Here is a 17,813-nt window from a genome sequence, read left to right as displayed (position 1 = left end):
GACAATTTGCATATTAGCCTTTTATTATATAGGATTATCCAAACTTGAAAACACCAAGATGTTCTTTAGTGGGTGAATAGATTAACAACTGGTACATCCACACACAGAATATTATTTAGAGACCAGAGGCCCGGTGCATGAAATTGGTGCACGTTGTGGCAGGGCGGCGGAGGGAGTCCCTCCCTCAGCCCAGCCTGCACCCTCTTGTAATCTGGGATCCTTCAGTGCATACCCACGGGGGGGAGCACTCACCAGCCGTGAGCCTGGCTTCTGGCTGAGAGGCACTCCCCCTGAGGAGAGCACACTGACCACCAGGGGGCAGTTCCTACCTTGAGCAGGATCAGGCCGAAACCGATTCTCTGACATCCCCTGAGGGGTCCCGGATTGCGAGAGGGCGCAGGCCAGGCCGAGGGACCCCACCAATGCATTATCGGGGCCAGCGAGGGACTTGGGAGGTTGGCCAGCCGGAGAGGGACCGTGGGAGGGCTCTAGTGTGTGTCCAGCCCGTCTCGCTCAGTCTCAATCGGCTGGACCCCAGCAGTAAGCTAACCTACTGGTCAGAGTGTCTGCCCCCTGGTAGTCAGTGCACATCATAGTGACCAGTCGACTGCCTGCCCCCTAGTGGTCAATGCGCATCACAGCAAGTGGTTGAGCAGTCTTAGCATATCATTAGCATATTACACTTTGGTTAAACAGATGACTGGACACTTAGCATATTAGGCTTTCATTATATAGGATGTGAAGAAATTTGCTATTAGACAATGAAAATATATGGAGGAGTCCCAAATGCTAAATGAAAGAAGCCAATCTGAAATGGCTATCTATGGTTTCAACTATATAACATTCTGAAAGACGGAAAACTAAGGAGACTGTAAAATGGTTACTGGTTATTGGGTAAGGCAGTATTGCAGGGCAAGGAGGAGGGCTGAATAGGTGGGGAGCATAGAATGTTTTCAGAGCAGTGAAATTATTCTGTATGATACTGTAATGGTGTGTATGTGTCATTATAAATTTGTCTAAAACCCATAGAATGCACAACACAAAGAGTGATCCCTGGTATAAGCTATCAGTTTTGGCTCATCAGTTGTAGCAAATATTCCTTGCTGATTAATGCAAGATATTAATATTTGGGGAACCTGGTCCTGGTGAGAAGAGAATATATTAGAACTCTTTGTACTTGCCGCTCAGTTTTTCTGTAAACCCCAATTAATTTAAAAAATATATGATATTCATTAAGAACAGAAAGTGATTTAGACATTTGAAATAATCACAGATTTGCCTTTGAAAATTTTATTTTTAAAAGTCTATCATTCTCTTTCATAATTGTATGACTTGAATTGGGAGAAATAAATCACATTGGGAGTATACTTTACATTTCTCTTTTATGCAATAGTCCTTTAAATAACAAACCTAAATTCCTCATGTTAAAAGTATCATATTTTGCCTTAGCCAATGTAGCTCAGTTGAGTGTTGTCCTGTGCACCTAAAGGTTGCCTGTTCAATTTCCAGTGAGGGCACAACATTTCCGGGTTGTGGCCTGCATTCCCTACCTATATGGGGCGTGCAGGAGGCAGCGGATAAATGTTTCTTTCTCTTTCCTTCTCCCACTCTCTCTGAAAATCAATAAAAACTGTATTTTTTTAAAAAAGTGTTTTTTCTCACGACTGACTTACCTGATAGAGTGATAAAATATATAACTTTAAAAGACTAATTTAACTTTAAGCAGCTTTGTTTATACTTGTAGCCTAAACTAATCTATGCATGAGGGCACTAGTGTAGTCTCTGGTGAAATATATAACATAGTAACTTTGTTATATCCAAACTCTTATTTTATTGATTGCTTTCTAGAGTTTTCAGATTGGAATAATGCTAAGAGGATTTATTTTTCACTTAAAGACAACTTGTCTTCATTTAAAAAAATATTAAACATTCCATAATCCTCTAGCCCTCAGATTTCTCAGGATGGCCTTAATAAGAAATTTTCTGTTATTCATATTGAGTTTAAAATGTAATTAAATTTTTTAAGGTTTTGCTATGCCAGCAAATATTAAAAGGAGGTACAGTGAATTTAGGACTTAATATAGAATATATTCATGAGAAGCAATTTTAAATGTTTGCAGTTATGACTTAGAACCTGGTATTCAACATTTGGAATAAATATATCACTGCTTCTGTTTTCAAATTTTCCTCTTAGTTTATGTTTATTATAGATTTGGGCCTAAATTTGAGGACTTACATATTTCTTCCAGTGAACACACATGTATACATATTGTGAACTTAATTTCAAATTAGTGAGAAATATGTGTTACATTTTGGAAGTGAGAAAAGGCCAGAGTTGTCTTCCTCCTGTTTATTTTATATGTTTGTATGCTTTTAGTGATCCTTCACATTTGCTGTCTACGTTCTTATGCTGCATGGGAACTCTGGAGTGAAGGTGACAGTTTTTGATAGTGTCGTCCAAAATGAATTTATTAGAATGGATCTATTTTTCTTATTTATTATTTTTAGAAGGGTGAAGTGAAGATAAGAATCCTTTAAAAATTGGCATGCTTGTAGTTTTGAAATGTGTTTTTACTTTTTTTTTTTAAAAAAAATACAGTTTTATTGATTTCAGAGAGGAAGGGGGAGGGAGAGATAGAAACATCAATGATGGGAGAGAATCATTGACCACTGCAAAAATGCCAGTAGTTAATTTATTCTAATTTTCTATAGTGGGAGTTGCATGGTTGTGAGGCACTTGCCAGATTTCCAGGTATGCATAAAGACCTGTAGTATAGTAACAAACGTAGTGGTCGGTATTTGAAGAATTCATCCCAGGTCATAACACTGACATACCACTGCAATTATGGAAGAAATTCTAAGGGAAATGCCCCCTCTCTTCAAATTGGTGGTGGAAAAGAGGAACAGAAGGAATGATCTAACCCAAGGGAAAAAATAGGAGAAAACATATTATAATTCATTTGTGTAATCAAAAATTTGATTCTGTTTAGTTTTAAAAGAATTATCTCTGCAAATCACATCTGATTATAATTGTAGGTGGTATGTGTTAACAAGCAGCACTTCAAGTTGTGCCTTGTGTGTGTCTTTGCTGTAACAAGTTTTACTGAGTGATTATCTTGAAATCAACAGAACAGTTATTTCAGATTGTATTATAAAATTATTGGTCACTTTCACAAAAACAAGAAGCTAGCAGGAAAATATGAGTAAAGCCAGATTCTAACATTTTGTATATATGTTCCATTTTAAAATACACTTATTTTTAATACAAGCCATACACTGAAGAAAAATTGTTGCCATTGCCTTAATATATTTCTACCTTCCATGTTTTGCTGCACATAAATTTATCTAAAAACTGCTCTTCAGGAATTATTTATTTTGCCAACATAAATAAAAATTTTTGAAAAATCTATCATTCTTTTTCAGTTATAAAATCTGACATACCTTTAGTTTTTGGTTAATAATTTTTCTGGTTTTCTCTATATGTTCACAACTGAAACTTTTGTTTTTTGAAATGATTATGCTGGGCTGCTCAAATACACGTATTCACTCAGTAAACATTTATTAAGTTCATATGAGCCTGACTGTAGAGATATAAAGATAAGAGGATATAGTTTTTACATTTGAAAAGGTGGGAGGCTGACACAGGAAACATACAATCCACTAAAAATAGATTGTAAGCTTTGTAAAAGCAGGAGTTCTTGTTTGTTTTGTTCATTGCTCTATTGCTAATAAGTTAATTATGTGGGAGAGTGAGAAAAGATTCACAGATGAAATGCCATTTTGAGTATGAAGGGGTGTCTCAGGAAGAAAAGACCAAGTACAAAGCCATGAAATCACAAAGCCATGCTGTTGTGAAAGCATGAAATTTTCTGGGAACAGTGTGAAAATTCTGTGTGACAGCAGGATGGGAGAAGAGTTGGAGATGAAGTTTCAGTTTTTATTGCAGCTAGTTGCAAAGGCCTGTGTGACAGGCTAAGGAATTTAGGTATCAGTGAACCAAATGTTTTTTACCAATGACACGATTTCACTGTATATTATGCAATATTGTTTTTTAAAAGTCCTCTATACACAACAATACACATAACTACTTATTAAAAAATTTCTAAACTAGTAGTCACGTTAAAAAATGTTTGGGAAGTATAAACTTAATTATTAAAAGCTATTCTTTTTTTAACATATGTTTATTGATTTCAGAGAGGAAGGGAGAGGGAAAGACGGAAACATCAATGATGAGAGAGAATCATTGATCAGCTGCCTCCTTCACATCTCACACTGGGGATTGAACCTACAACCTGGGCATGTGTCCTGACCAGGAATCGAACCATGACTTCCTGGTTCATAGGTTGATGCTCAACCACTAAGCCATGCCGGCTGAGCTAAACTTAATTATTAATTTAGTTTTAAATATAATAAAATTTGCCTTTAGTCTTGTGAACTTGTGACACTTCTTTCAAGATATACAGCTACAAATGCAATTTTTAAAAAGTAATCCAGTTTTTAAGTTTTTTTATTTATTTTGTTTTTATTGATTTTTAGAGCAAGAGGAAGGGAGAGAGATAGAAACAACGAGAGAGAAACATAGATTAGCTGCCTTCTGCACACGACCTACTGGGCATGAGCCCGAAACCCAAGTGTGTGCACTGACCGGGAATTGAATTGGTGACCTGGTTAGTGGATGGACGCACAACCACTGAAGCACACCAGCTGGGCAGTGCTAAGTTTTTATATACTATGCTTAAGAGTCTGAATAAGCACGAACTGTCTACTTTCCTTAGTAATTGATTCTTCATGCTGATTACAAATTCTATTTTCTGTAAATGTTTCTATTTAAATTTTTTAAATTGTGGGGATGGGGGCGTGGGCAAGCTAGAAGAGGTCAATGGGGGAAAAAGGGTACACATATAATACTTTCAACAATAAAGATTGCAAGAATAAATAAAATTGTATTAACTTTCATGTAAATAAGAGATACTGATTTGATTAAGTATTTTCTTTTCTTTTTTTTTTAATATATTTTATTGATTTTTTACAGAGAGGAAGGGAGAGAGATAGAGAGTTAGAAACATCGATGAGAGAGAAACATCGATCAGCTGCCTCCTGCACATCTCCTACTGGGGATATGCCCGCAACCCAGGTACATGCCCTTGACCGGAATCGAACCTGGGACCTTTCAGTCCGCAGGCCGACGCTCTATCCACTGAGCCAAACCGGTTTCGGCGATTAAGTATTTTCTTACCAGAAACAAATACTAACCATAAGATTCAATTCTTCAGATTATGAATTACATACAATTTTCTAAAAAAAAAAAAAAAAAATCTGTGAATGTCTTTGACAGTTTATTAGGGAAGTGTATGAAAGCAGGAATTATTTTTCTTGAAATTCAGCTTTATTAAGAAGAATGGCTCAGAATTGCTTCAGATGGCTCAAATAAAGGCCCAAATATGGTACCAAAAATTTATTTGAACTAATAATACTGAGTTCTTTTCGATGTTTCCATTCAATGAACTTATCAACCCTTGGTTTTGAGAACATAGGGCGTATTAAAGTGTCTGCTGTTTTTTAATGCTATACCATTGTAACTGCTAATAATAAAAAGCATTTTCCTGCTTTACACCAAAATATTTACATTTGAAAGGTCATATGTGTTCTCTGATTTCTTTTCTTACAGCTTGCCAATATTTGCTGTGCTGAAATGTTTTAATTTAAAATTTCCTTCCTTTGTATCTTTTAGTTTTCTCTGTTGCTGCTTTTTCTGTGACACAAGCCTTTCATTATAGTCACTCTTCTTTTTTCCTTTCCCACTTCTTTCTTTTCCTTTTTTTAAAGCCATGAGAAGCCGATCCATTGGTGAATGTGCTCTGCCATCGGCCTATATACGCAGTGCTAAAAGTGCTCCTGTTCTGATCCATACTTCCAAACCCTTCTTGCCTGATATTGTTCTCACTCCCCTTTCTGATGAGCTTTCAGGTAGTGCCACCTCTGCTAATTTCTGCACCACCTTTTTCACTTTTTAATCCTTCTGCTTTCAAATTTTGCTTAATCAAATAAACTCTTCAAAGTTAATTTCTTTGGGGGAGGTGTGGGAAACTGGGAAAGTGGTTGAGAAATCAACATTTTGAGTTATTTGAACTCTAATGCTATCCTTGCAGTTCATTCTGGAAGTGCTAAGTTTAGTGCTGTGCCAATGTCTAGTATTTTTGGTTGTAAATGGCCAATTTTTTTCTGTTTATGTTTTGATTTTTCTTTTTAGATGGTTAAAAGATGTAATAGTATATATTTATGTCATTATAATATTTCACAAAAGATGACTTGGAAGATAACAGTCAGAGCCTTGACTTTTAATTTTCCATTGTTTTACTAACACTTTGGTATATCTTGAATATTGCAGTCTCTGTCATCTATAGTAATGGAAGTAAGCAAGGCAAGTTAATATCAGGAAAAGTACATAATCTAAAAGTTGTTTTATAATAAATCTTTGTATTTATATTAGCTTATAATAATATATTGAATTCTAGAAACTCACTCATTTTAAAACCAAACAAAGAAACCATTCTGTGAAGCCTCAATTTCTAAGGAGCCTTAAAACCCGCTCAACTTTTCAATTCTACCTCATGTTCTTGATCCCCAGTTACTGGTATGGTCTCTTTAATAAGGTTTAATTAATATATAATAAAATGTATAGATCCTTGTTCAGATTAATGAGTTTTGAGAATTGTACACACGTCTGTTAACCATCACCAGAAACAAAATATTGAAAGTTTCCATTCCCCCTATAATTTCTTAGTAACACTAAATCAGTACCCTTCCGATGTACTAGCGCATGCACATGCACAACCACTTTAATTTTTATCACCATAGATAGGTTTTTTCTTTTAAAAATAAGTTTTCAATGAATAAAATCATATAATGTCTTGTCTTTTAGAAAGAAGCAAGGCTGTGTTGAATGTAGTTACGATGTAAAATGTGCTAGTTCAAAGAAAGTTACCTGTACGTTCTTGGTACTTTCCTATCTCTCTTCTTAGGAGTACATTGCCACTTACGGTGAGGTTGCTGATTTTGTTTTGGTTTGTTTTTTTAAAACAACCTATCTCCCTTTCAGTTCCTAATGACTAGGCTTATGTGAGGGAAGGTGCATTTTTATTAAGATTTGAGGTGAAGTCCCTTCCACAATCTCTAAAACTATTAAGATCAGAGATTTCTCTCAAAACCAAGAGTTAGATAACATGTAGACACACAGACATTCTTGTGTTTGGTATTCTTTGGAAATACTGTCAATGAAAAAACTTAGTATTCACTTAAAAAATTTTTTTGTATTGGCTTTTTCTAAAATGAGAAAGTGAAATAGTCAATTATCAGATGTAATATATTTGTGTTTTCTATTTCAGGATATCTTGATTGGGAAGGTTACTTGAATATATTCTTTATGACATTTTTGAGAGGTATTCAATATTATTTTTGAACCCAAAATATAATTAATTAGAAATAATGAATTTTATGATACAGTTGTGCATTTTTATTGATGACAATAATAAAATAGAAAATTTGATCTTAGATCTAAATCTGGATGCTCAATAAGTATTTGATGACAAATGAATGTATTTTATACCAATAAAATTAGGCTACCTGAATTAATTAAGCTATTAGTACAAAAAGTAGTAAGATTGGAAATAAATGGAATACTATGAATTTTAATAACACATATTTTTGTTACATTTGATACTTACCTCCAAATAAAGAATTAGGATATTTTGTCTTTTCAATGCTCCATGGAAGCACTATACCTTCTTATATAAGTAGCCCTGGTTTTGGTTGCTTATATCAGATTATAATATTTATCCAAATGGCAAATAAAACAATGTTTCTGTTCTTTTAACTAAATTAGATACAAATAAAAAATACTCCCAATTTGTTGTAAACTTCTCTTAGATATATTTTTTCCTTCAAGCTTTGTTTAAATACAGTTAAAGCATTTAATGCAAACCACTTTTGATGTGTTTAGAAAAATAAAATGAGTTTTGACCATTCTTAAATGTTTGCTTGGATTAAATATTCTACTACTATCTTAGAAAAATAAAATGAGGTTTGACCATTAATTCTTAAATGTTTGCTTGGATTAAATATTCTACCATCTTAAAACTGTCAGGAAGACTTATTTTTTTCAAAGTCTTAAGGGCTTTACAAAATTTATTGTCTGCAACTTAAGTAATATTTTGGAAAATATGCATGCTAAGTGCTAAAATATTATTAAAATGCTCAAATAAAGATGAGGTTGTTTCCTTTAAAATATTCTAAAGTTGTTTCTTCACCAGGATCAATTCCTGTTTCAGAATTCTTGCTTTGCTGTCAATACATAATTCAGAAAAATTACCTTTTAATAATTTGATGGGGGGGGGTGTTTTATGTAGAATATTTGAAAGGAATTTTCTAAATGGATGCTTTATTTGTTGTTTTTATTTCCCCCATTTGGGAAAAAATTCCTCCTATGGTAGTTTTAAAGATTTATATAATAGTGAGACACTATTTACTAAATCAAAATAAATTTTATATCTGATTATGAAAATAATGTTAATTTTAGGAAATATGGATTATATGAGAAAGTAAAAACTCCAAACCAGTGTTTTTTTATTGATAACTTGAAACACAATTTCCTCCATTTTTTTTGTGTGTGTATATATATATATATATAAAGTATAAAAACATAACTAGACTTTGAGTAAAAATCATTTTTCTCTTAGGACTTAAAAGAAGTAAGGAACAAAAAGTAGCAGCAAAAACTCTCCTTTCCTGAGAATTGACTTGTGAATGAATCCAGCATTTTCGAAACTGATGTGTAAATTGAAAACCTTTTCAAGGAGATGTTAATAGGCTTAAAAAGGATTAAAGATTTATAGTGTACATCAATACATTAAAGGCCCCCAGAAGTTCTATTAAGAAATTGTTTAATTCAATATTTCTCAAACTTATTTAATCATGGAAAAGTTTTCCAGGTACACATATTTTCGTCCTATAACACTAAGGTTTCATAGGGAACAAATTTGGAAGATATCAAACTAATGTCATAATTTTAAATATTAGCTTTATGAAAATTGGACAGGATTATTCTAACATAAGCTTACACAGTAGAAATTGGAATTACTGGATTTTTTATTGCTCCTGTGGTTCTTGGAGCAAATTGAAGCTTAGAGTTTGCTTCTTCAGGTATTAGGTGTATTGAGGGGGAGGAGGGAGGGAGGGAGGGAGGGAGGGAGGGAGGGAGGGAGGGAGGGAGGGAGGGAGGAAGAAAGGAAGGAAGGAAGGAAGGAAGGAAGGAAGGAAGGGAGGAAGGGAGGGAGAAAGAGAGAGAGAGAGAGAGAGAGAGGGAGAGAGAGAGAGAGAGAGAAGAAAATGAAGTTGTATTAACAGTGCTAAATTTAAAGGAAATCACAGTCTTAGATCCTCAACTATTTTCTTCCAGGGTTTGAATAAATTTTACTTTAAAATAGTTTAATATACAGAGAAAAATAATGAAAGTGAACTAGCACATAAAGAAAAAATGTTTTTCACAATTCTGTATTTTATGAGACTATATTTAATTGAACTCAAATCCTGGGCTCGTCATCTAAGAGAGTTGAGATGTCTGTAACAACTTCACACACACACACACACACACACACACACACACACACACACACACACAACAGCGAAACTACTCATAGATAATCACTCTGGCTTTTGGTTAGAAGTAGAATTTTCCAGAATAATATTTACCTGATATTCTTGGTTTCTTATGGGGGTAAAAAGAAACTCTTTTAATTCCCTTCTTTTTTTTTTTTTTTTTTTTAACATACTAAGATTTAAAAAATCAACCACCAATTTTCAAAATACCCTAATTTAGTCCAACCTTTTTTTCTCCTCTTCTTCTTTTCCTCCAAATATTGGTTAAGATGTCCATTCTGCCTACATTGTCAGTGTGATGCTATGTGTTTGTATAGCTTTCTATAGACTAAACTAGTTGAGTAGCTGAATATCCTTGAAGAGTTTCTTTAGCTCTGGAGACTGGTTCAAGGGCATTGGCACTGTGTCAATGACCTTAATTCTTAACATCTGATGCTGGAAAGTATTTTTTTCCAGGCTCCTGCCTGAGGTTTTGATATTATATGTTGGACATTGCACAAGCACCCGGCATCATTTTTTAAAGTTCTGTAAATTAAACTGGTGTTTTGGCAAGCACACTCCCTGTTCTTTCTCTGTACTAATTTCTACTTCTACACGTTTGTCAGCCCAGCCTAACGGTCTTTAATTTTCCTGATAAACAGAGAGAAGCCAGAAATCTCAATAATTATTCAAATTAGCTTTTACTGTCAAAAATAATACTTTAATGAAAGAAGGGATGTAAAAGAACATAAGCATGTTGTGTACAACTGACTTTGTTTATACTTTTGCAACTATTATTACTTTCTAATCAAGCACTGTGGGTTTCTCACCCTGAAATAGTTTGCAGACCTACTTTCTTTCAATAAGTTTTCAAAGCTGCTAATTTGTTTGCCATATTTGTTGCTATTAACCCCAGAGTCTAGTAGTCTGTCTATAATATAGACTGCTAATGCTATTAACAATGCTTCATTATTTGAATTGAGTTCTGTAGACCAAAATATTTTGATCTTTCTGTTTCTATTTTCTGAGTATTAGGAGAAAGAAGATGGTATCTCTCACACCCCATCCTGTTCCTAAATTCTGCCTGATCAGGAAGAGAATTTTCCATCTCTAATCAAACAAGTAGGCCCTTCTTTATACAATCAAAGAACTTCTTTCTTCTTATCGTCAATATGTGGTAGTAATATTTCACAGCTTTACTGCCTATAATCTGCTGGTTTAAGCATAATTCTAAGTTAGAAATTTTTTGCTGAAAACTTTTGTGCTGATTTTTTTTTAAAGTACATCTCAAGGAAAAATCTGAAGCTAACTTAAACATGACATTATATAACATGTTTATGAACAAATTAAACAGTATACTTTTCTTATCATAAAAGGTGATCAGTAGTTATTTGCCTGTTTCCAAAATTTAAGAGTCAAGGAAAAAATTCTTAGAAGGATGAAAGAACAAAAGATAGTTTAGTGGTTTAAGTTTATGTGGTCTAAAATGAAAATTAATTAAATGTGGTTTGTTGTTTTTAAGTCATTTCATGATTTCAGTGATGTAGTTAACTGCTTTGAATTACCTACAAACTGAACATCTAGGCTTAAAAAGATGTAGAGTTTTTTACTAGCCTCTCTGTTAGTAAAATTATAAACAGAATGCTCTATAGTTTTTGCTTACCTTGAAGGTACATTACCATTATTGCCCAAATAGGCAAAAATTGCATAAAGGACATTGTCATTTCCTTTAGGCAGTTCCAGAAAAAAAATATTGAGCTTCAGAGTGGCATCAATTTCAGTATAATGTAAATGATATTAATGAATTTAGGAGCTATAAAAATATCTATTATTACCGATAGCTATTATGATTGACTGATAGTAGAATTTAACTTTGGTAAAAGGGATTTTGGCACTTGATTCTGTACCTTGTTTTAGAAATTATTAAAATTTTATTGAGCTCCTACTCAGTGATGAGCTATTTTAAGCAATGGGGATATTATTATATTAATAAAAATTATAGTGTAAGGAGTTATTTATTTTACACATTATGTTTTAATTTACAGCTTATCTTTTGAAATAGCAAAGGTTTTTTTTTTTTCTGAAGCAGGATATTGTAAAAAAAATTACTTTTTAATTCAGAAAACTTGAATGCTAAACATTTTAAGGATATCCAGAGATAAAACTAACATTTCCAGTATTTTGTAGCAACTATTTTCTCAGTGTTCAAAAGTATTAATATTTTTTAGTTTATTAAAAAAACTTTTTTCATGTTTTGCTCACTTAGTGCTTACTAACACTTTAGGTTAAATTAATTTAATTTAGAGGCTGTTATTTTTTAAGGTAAAATATAAGTAGTATAATTAGATTATTGTGAAGGCCATTTTTATTTTAACCTGATGCCACCATTATTTTTAGCAATCTAATACAAACTGTCAATTGTTTTCTTCTGTACAATTTAAAAATATTGTATTTGACTAAGTTTTGACTTCTATGATTTTTATCTTTATGGAGATAACTCACTGTGCTGCTTTAATAATATAATTTTTCCAACTTAAAAAAATTAAAGAATTATTTCATAAATATATAAATATTATTCAAGAGTATAAAGACATGCACTAATATTTGCCTTCTAATCTCAACTTTCCACTTTCTGTGTAACCTAAAGTAAATCACTTAAATAGCTTTTTTGTCTATAAAATGGGGATAATAACACCTACTTCACAGAGTTGTTATGAGAATCAAATGAGTTAATATATATAAGATTCTTAGAACAATGCGTAGAGTGTAGGGAAGACTATATATGGTTTAGCTATTATTTGGCCTTTTCTCCTTGAAGTTTAATTATTCAATAAACCCTTGATTTTGTGGACTTCAATTTCACAGACTTCAGATTTAATGGACAAAACTTAACAGTCCATATGTAAAATTAACACCTTGTTAATCTTAAAATGCTTTTACCCAAGATTTGCTTATAATTAAATCAACAAGGTTGTTCTTTTGTTGTTCACTGTTACTTCTAACAAATTATAGTGACTAGGCCATATGTTGGAAAAAACACTGTAACTTTTGCCAACATAAATATTACATATCTACAACTATAGTTTACATATTTAAATACAAGAGTCACTATTTGTAAACAGTGTTTGAATGATTAGCACATGATCACACCCAGTAATTGGTTCTGTTGGCGCGTGGCATGACTTTCTGTAGCAGTTTATGGCGTGCTGGCTCATGTTCCGACATGCGCTAAGCCACACCCCAGCTGTGTGCATTTGTTTACTCATGGTGACTGGTTGAATGCACACATTTATTAGACCTATTCAGTATGAATTTAAAATTACTGTAATACATATAGAACAGTTTTCTGTGAAATTAAACTTTCATACATACTTAATTTTAATTACATAAATGTGTCTACATAAGTAAAAAAGTTAAACTCACTAATTTGTCAAATTTTTAACATATGCATTCGGAAAACCTACTTTTATATAACGGACTTCCAGCTTTAACAGACAACCCCTCGCCAGAATTAGTTCATTATATCAAGGTTTTACTGTGTTTCTTTCAATTTAAGGCTTATTAGAGTCAATTATGCAAGTGCTGACATTGGCTTCCTGTTAGCAATTATTTTCTTTGATTTTATACAATTAGTATTGTCATATGCTGCTGTAAGAACTGTATTTAAAGCTTAAAACTTTCATAAAGTTTTTTGTTTAAATTTAAATTGTTTAACACTGTATTATTGATAGAAAAATATTTTTTTAAAAAGCTCAAACTTGCATAAAAGTTTTGGGTATTCATATGTGCTTACAAAAGTTTAGGAAAAAACTTAGGCTAAAATAAATGGTTAAATTTTCTAACATGCAAGGGGGAGACTGGGTTTGGGAAGAAATTTCTAAAATCAGAACTTTATAGTAATCTTTACTACCTTCTTTAGAATGAGATATCAATAAAAGAAACTAAAAAAACTCCTTTTTTTCTGAAGTTCATTTATTTGCTAGTCTCATAACATTAGATTTTAATAAGGCTATGATCTTGATTTTGAATATGGAGCTGATAAATTTTCAACTACGTAATTCTTAAGAATTTTTGTAGAAAAGTTATATAGTATTTGCCATAAACTTTGCTGAGTCCTATGAGAATATTTTGTGGAAAGAATTTTTGTGCAAGAAAAAAAAGAAGAATATTTATGCATGTTGAATATAATCTCTGTCCTCTGCACAGAGATTCTTATGATCATTATAAGAGATATAACCAAAATATTTATATTCATCCGGATGCACAAATATGCATTAGTTATCTGCTGCAATAATAAATAATAAGTATATATGCATAAACGTAAAGATTCTTAGATGTTTTACTTCTCATTTAGAAGAATTTCTAGGGGGGTGGGGGGTCATGAAGAAGAAAGCTGGCATCATTTTAGTATTATATTCTCAACTTAATAATAAAAGAAATTTAACTTTGTAAAATTTGACCTATGTAGGGAGTATAAATGTATATTTTCAAAAATATAGTGGAATCTTGGCATAATACAAATTTCTCTTGACCTGAATTTGGTATAAGGCGGCTCCTTTTGGACATCATACAAAGAGGATGATGTGAATGAAATAGCAGGAAGACTAGTCTCCTTTCATCAATAGCATGAATCCTGAAAATATTTTGAATTGCTATCTCCATTTTAAAAATGAGAAAACTGGTCTCAGAGTCTAATGTAAGAAAGCCTAATTCTAGACAGCACCATCAATAAATTACTATGTGATCTTGGACAAGATCTGTCTTACTTTGCTTCTGAATTCTCATTTTGATTGTTCAGTTATTGTCCTGTTGCTTATTACCTTTGTGTTGCAAACCTAAAGAGTAGCAACATCTGACTTTTTGACTTTGTCCTTATTTTCATTGTATTTTGCTGGCTTCTGAAAAAAATATTTTAGTTATTTCTAGGTAATGTAAAGGCCATGGTAAATTCAAAGATGTATTTTACTTCTGATATTTCTAATTTGTATATATCTATACAGTTAAATAGTATTTCATTTTGTTATTTCTGATTTCATAAATATTTTTGAGCCTTTACCATATACTTAGCAATTCAGGCAGCAAAAACAATGTAATAACATGGAACATTAAGCCTGCTTCTCAAACTATGATTATAAATTTGAGAAAGTAGTTTCACTTCTTTAAGCCTCGATTTCCTCAGTGAGAGAGTTAAAGTAGACAGTCTGTAATGTCCACTTTTATTAAAAATCTGTGATTTTTAAAAAGATGTAAGAAAACATATAGTTTTTAAAGTTTGATGGTTGTTTAATGGAAAGGGCTAGTGATAGGCAGAGGAGGTTTCTTCCTAGTGGATTCAATGGTGTTTTAGTCAGAAATTTAAAAATACAATTAGGTTTTTTTAAAACAATGTATTGATTTTATTTGATAGGGATGAATAGATGTTAATGCTATAATAAAATTAAATAAAATACTTAATAGAACAAAAAGTTTCCTGGCAAAGAGAAGTTTAGGAGGAGGGTGGAGATTTTCATTTGTAATGTATGATCAAACAGGCAAGATTTGCAGAAAAGATGATGACTCTTGCCTGATAAGGAAGAAAATGGGAATTTATGAGGCCCTATAAGACTTTACAATGGTATATTTAGATCAGCTTTCTATGTTAAGATCTAGTTTTTCTGCTTGGAACTTAAGTAGGAAAAACTGAACAGCAGTTTGAATTGCTTGATTTATTGGCACAGCTCTATCTTTAACTGCACTTCCAAATGTTTCATCACCTTACTGTCTCTTTCTATGCATGTTAACATTTTAAAATATATTCTGGTAGTTTTCTAATTCATTGACACTGCTGTATTGGCTTGTGCCCATCATTATTTAAAAACGGATTTGTACTTTTAATAGATTTTCTTTCATTGAGCTTACAAAAATCTCAGAATTTTTTTATTTTTTAGCATATGACTAGAGTATGGTCGAAAGTAATACTTATTTTTCATATTCATATCATTCTACTCTATGTAATATTTCTTTTTTACAGATATTGATGATACTCAAATACTTCCCCGCCCAACTAGAGTCAGACATTTTTCACAAAGTGAAGACACTGGGAATGAAGTTTTTGGTGCATTGAATGAGGAACAGCCACTGCCTCGAAGTAGCAGCACTTCTGACATCTTGGAACCATTCACTGTTGAACGAGCCAAAGGTGCAGTTCCTGTCATTGACAGTTCGTCCCGTCATGCGCCAAGCTTGCAGAGTTCCACAGAGGCTTCTTCAATAACTAGATCCACTGAAAGCCACATCACTGATACTCATAGTAGAGAGTCTTCTCTGGAAGTTGGTGATAGCATATATGACCATCTTTGTCACTTAATAGATCCAGTAGAACTCGCAGATTCAGCTTTTGAACAAATCCAGTACATTGACCTTGAAGGAGATGACGATCTTCTTTCCTCCCTGAAAGAATATTTTAAGGAAAACCAGGAAAATCACAGTAAAAATGAGTTAGGTAAAGATGCAGCTTCTCAGGAAGTGATTATTGCAGTAAATAGGGATGAAAGGTCATCCTTAGATAAATCAGAATACTTAGATCAAGAAAATAAATTAGAAAATATCTCCTCTTTTGTTGGGACTCCTGTAAACATACAGTTTCAAAGAGAACAAAACTCATCTGTCTTCATGAATAATATTTCATCTAACCAATTAGATAGTTTTATGAGAACAAAGACTTCTGAAAAATCTAAGCAACTAAACAGTGATAAACAGTCATCGGAACCTAGTTCAGGTAGCCCTTGTGATAAAGAAAAGAGGAAATACCTATATCGACAAGCAGCCACAGAATTAGATGCTTGTGTAGATATAACACTAGTTGAAAAGGTTATAGATATGCAAATTAATGAAAACAAAACTGTCCCTCATGTTATGCATGCCAAGAAAACCACACTAAAAGCACCTGTTAACCGTAGAATGCCTCATGTTACAAACACTAGCAAGCTTTCTCCAACCAAAAGGAGCTTGTCTGAAACAGTAACTCATAGAGCCAAAATCATGAAAATTGCTACTAAAAAACGAACTAGTGTTCATGTTACTTTTAGACCATCTACTGAGTCAGTTCAGTTTTATAATCCTATGGAAAACAAAGAGGCCCCATGGAAGATGAGACTGCGGAAGCTCAGCGGCTTCAGTAGTAGTAGCAATAGCAACACCAGTAACCCCCCCCATACCAGCTCAAATAGTGTTTCTGAGCTAGTAAGACCTGGTGTGTATAGACCTCTAGATACAATTGGTACAACATCAGTAAGTAGTAAAACAATTAAGGAGTCTACAGAAATTCCCACCATATTACAAAAGGAAGGAATTGCAAGTAATCAGCTAGGTAGTCGTAGTACTCTTAGATCATCAAGTCATGATACAGGACTACCGCAGGGCTCCCTGGGTGGCGTTTATAAAACTGTTGTACATGCTCTTTCAAAGCCGAAGGCAAATGTTTCCCCACAGAGGCAGAACAGAATGCCACCAGAGGCTCCACTGAGGGATCTGTACAGTCATGTAATGGGCTATTTTGGAAGGAAAGCTGCAGGTGAGCACTAACAATGTGCAGAGCGCAAAAGGAGAAAGACAGCACCAGTTTGGCTTAATGCAACTGAAGCAAGCTATAAGCAATCAAAAAGCTTTGGGATGGTCACTGCTTTCTCTCTGTTTGGTTATGCATGCGCCTTTTCCCAGCTGTATTTTTCCCAGCATAAAACGTTTATTTAAATTACTAATTTCCCTTATAAGGCATTTAGTTAAACCTCTTTGCTGCTGAACAAGATAAGAAAAAGGAAGATATAGGAAAATTTCAATAACCTTCCAAAGGTTATCTAAATAAAATATTTTTTTTCTGAGTGTTTACTACATGAGCCTTGAAATTAAGTTTTCTGAAGAGCTAGAATACTTTCACCCCTATAGTTTATATTTAAAAGGGCACTAGCTATATCATGGAGTTCATTTATTTTTACTGCTTATATTTTTTTCTTGGTAGAATGTTACTTTGACATTTGTAACATAATGGAAATCAAGGTCCTACAATCAGCACCAACATTTTTAGTTAACTGTAATTGAAGAGGACATTATTTCTTAAATCTAAAAATATATAGTTATTACTTATTTAAGTGATTTCCAAACAAGCTATAGACTATTTAGTTTTGCATTCATTTGTATAGAAT

The 17,813-nt window shown here is 33.0% G+C and overlaps 1 protein-coding gene across 2 annotated transcripts in view; it reads left to right on the top strand.

The window, feature by feature from the left end:
- Positions 1-17,813, top strand: part of RALGAPA1 (Ral GTPase activating protein catalytic subunit alpha 1) — a 275,949-nt gene that overhangs the window by 93,106 nt on the left and 165,030 nt on the right. Inside the window, exons 17-18 of one of the 2 annotated variants that reach the window (XM_059710675.1) lie at positions 5,827-5,967; positions 15,644-17,185. In XM_059710675.1, the coding sequence (XP_059566658.1) occupies positions 5,827-5,967; positions 15,644-17,185 (1,683 nt within the window). The remainder of the gene's footprint in view (positions 1-5,826; positions 5,968-15,643; positions 17,186-17,813) is intronic. The other variant, XM_059710684.1, reaches the window with a different exon arrangement.

Source organism: Myotis daubentonii, chromosome 1 (assembly GCF_963259705.1).
Source record: "Myotis daubentonii chromosome 1, mMyoDau2.1, whole genome shotgun sequence".
Taxonomy (NCBI): Eukaryota; Metazoa; Chordata; class Mammalia; order Chiroptera; family Vespertilionidae; genus Myotis; species Myotis daubentonii.
The sequence above is the reverse complement of the archived record's forward strand: the minus strand, read 5'-3'. Positions and strand labels throughout refer to the sequence as shown.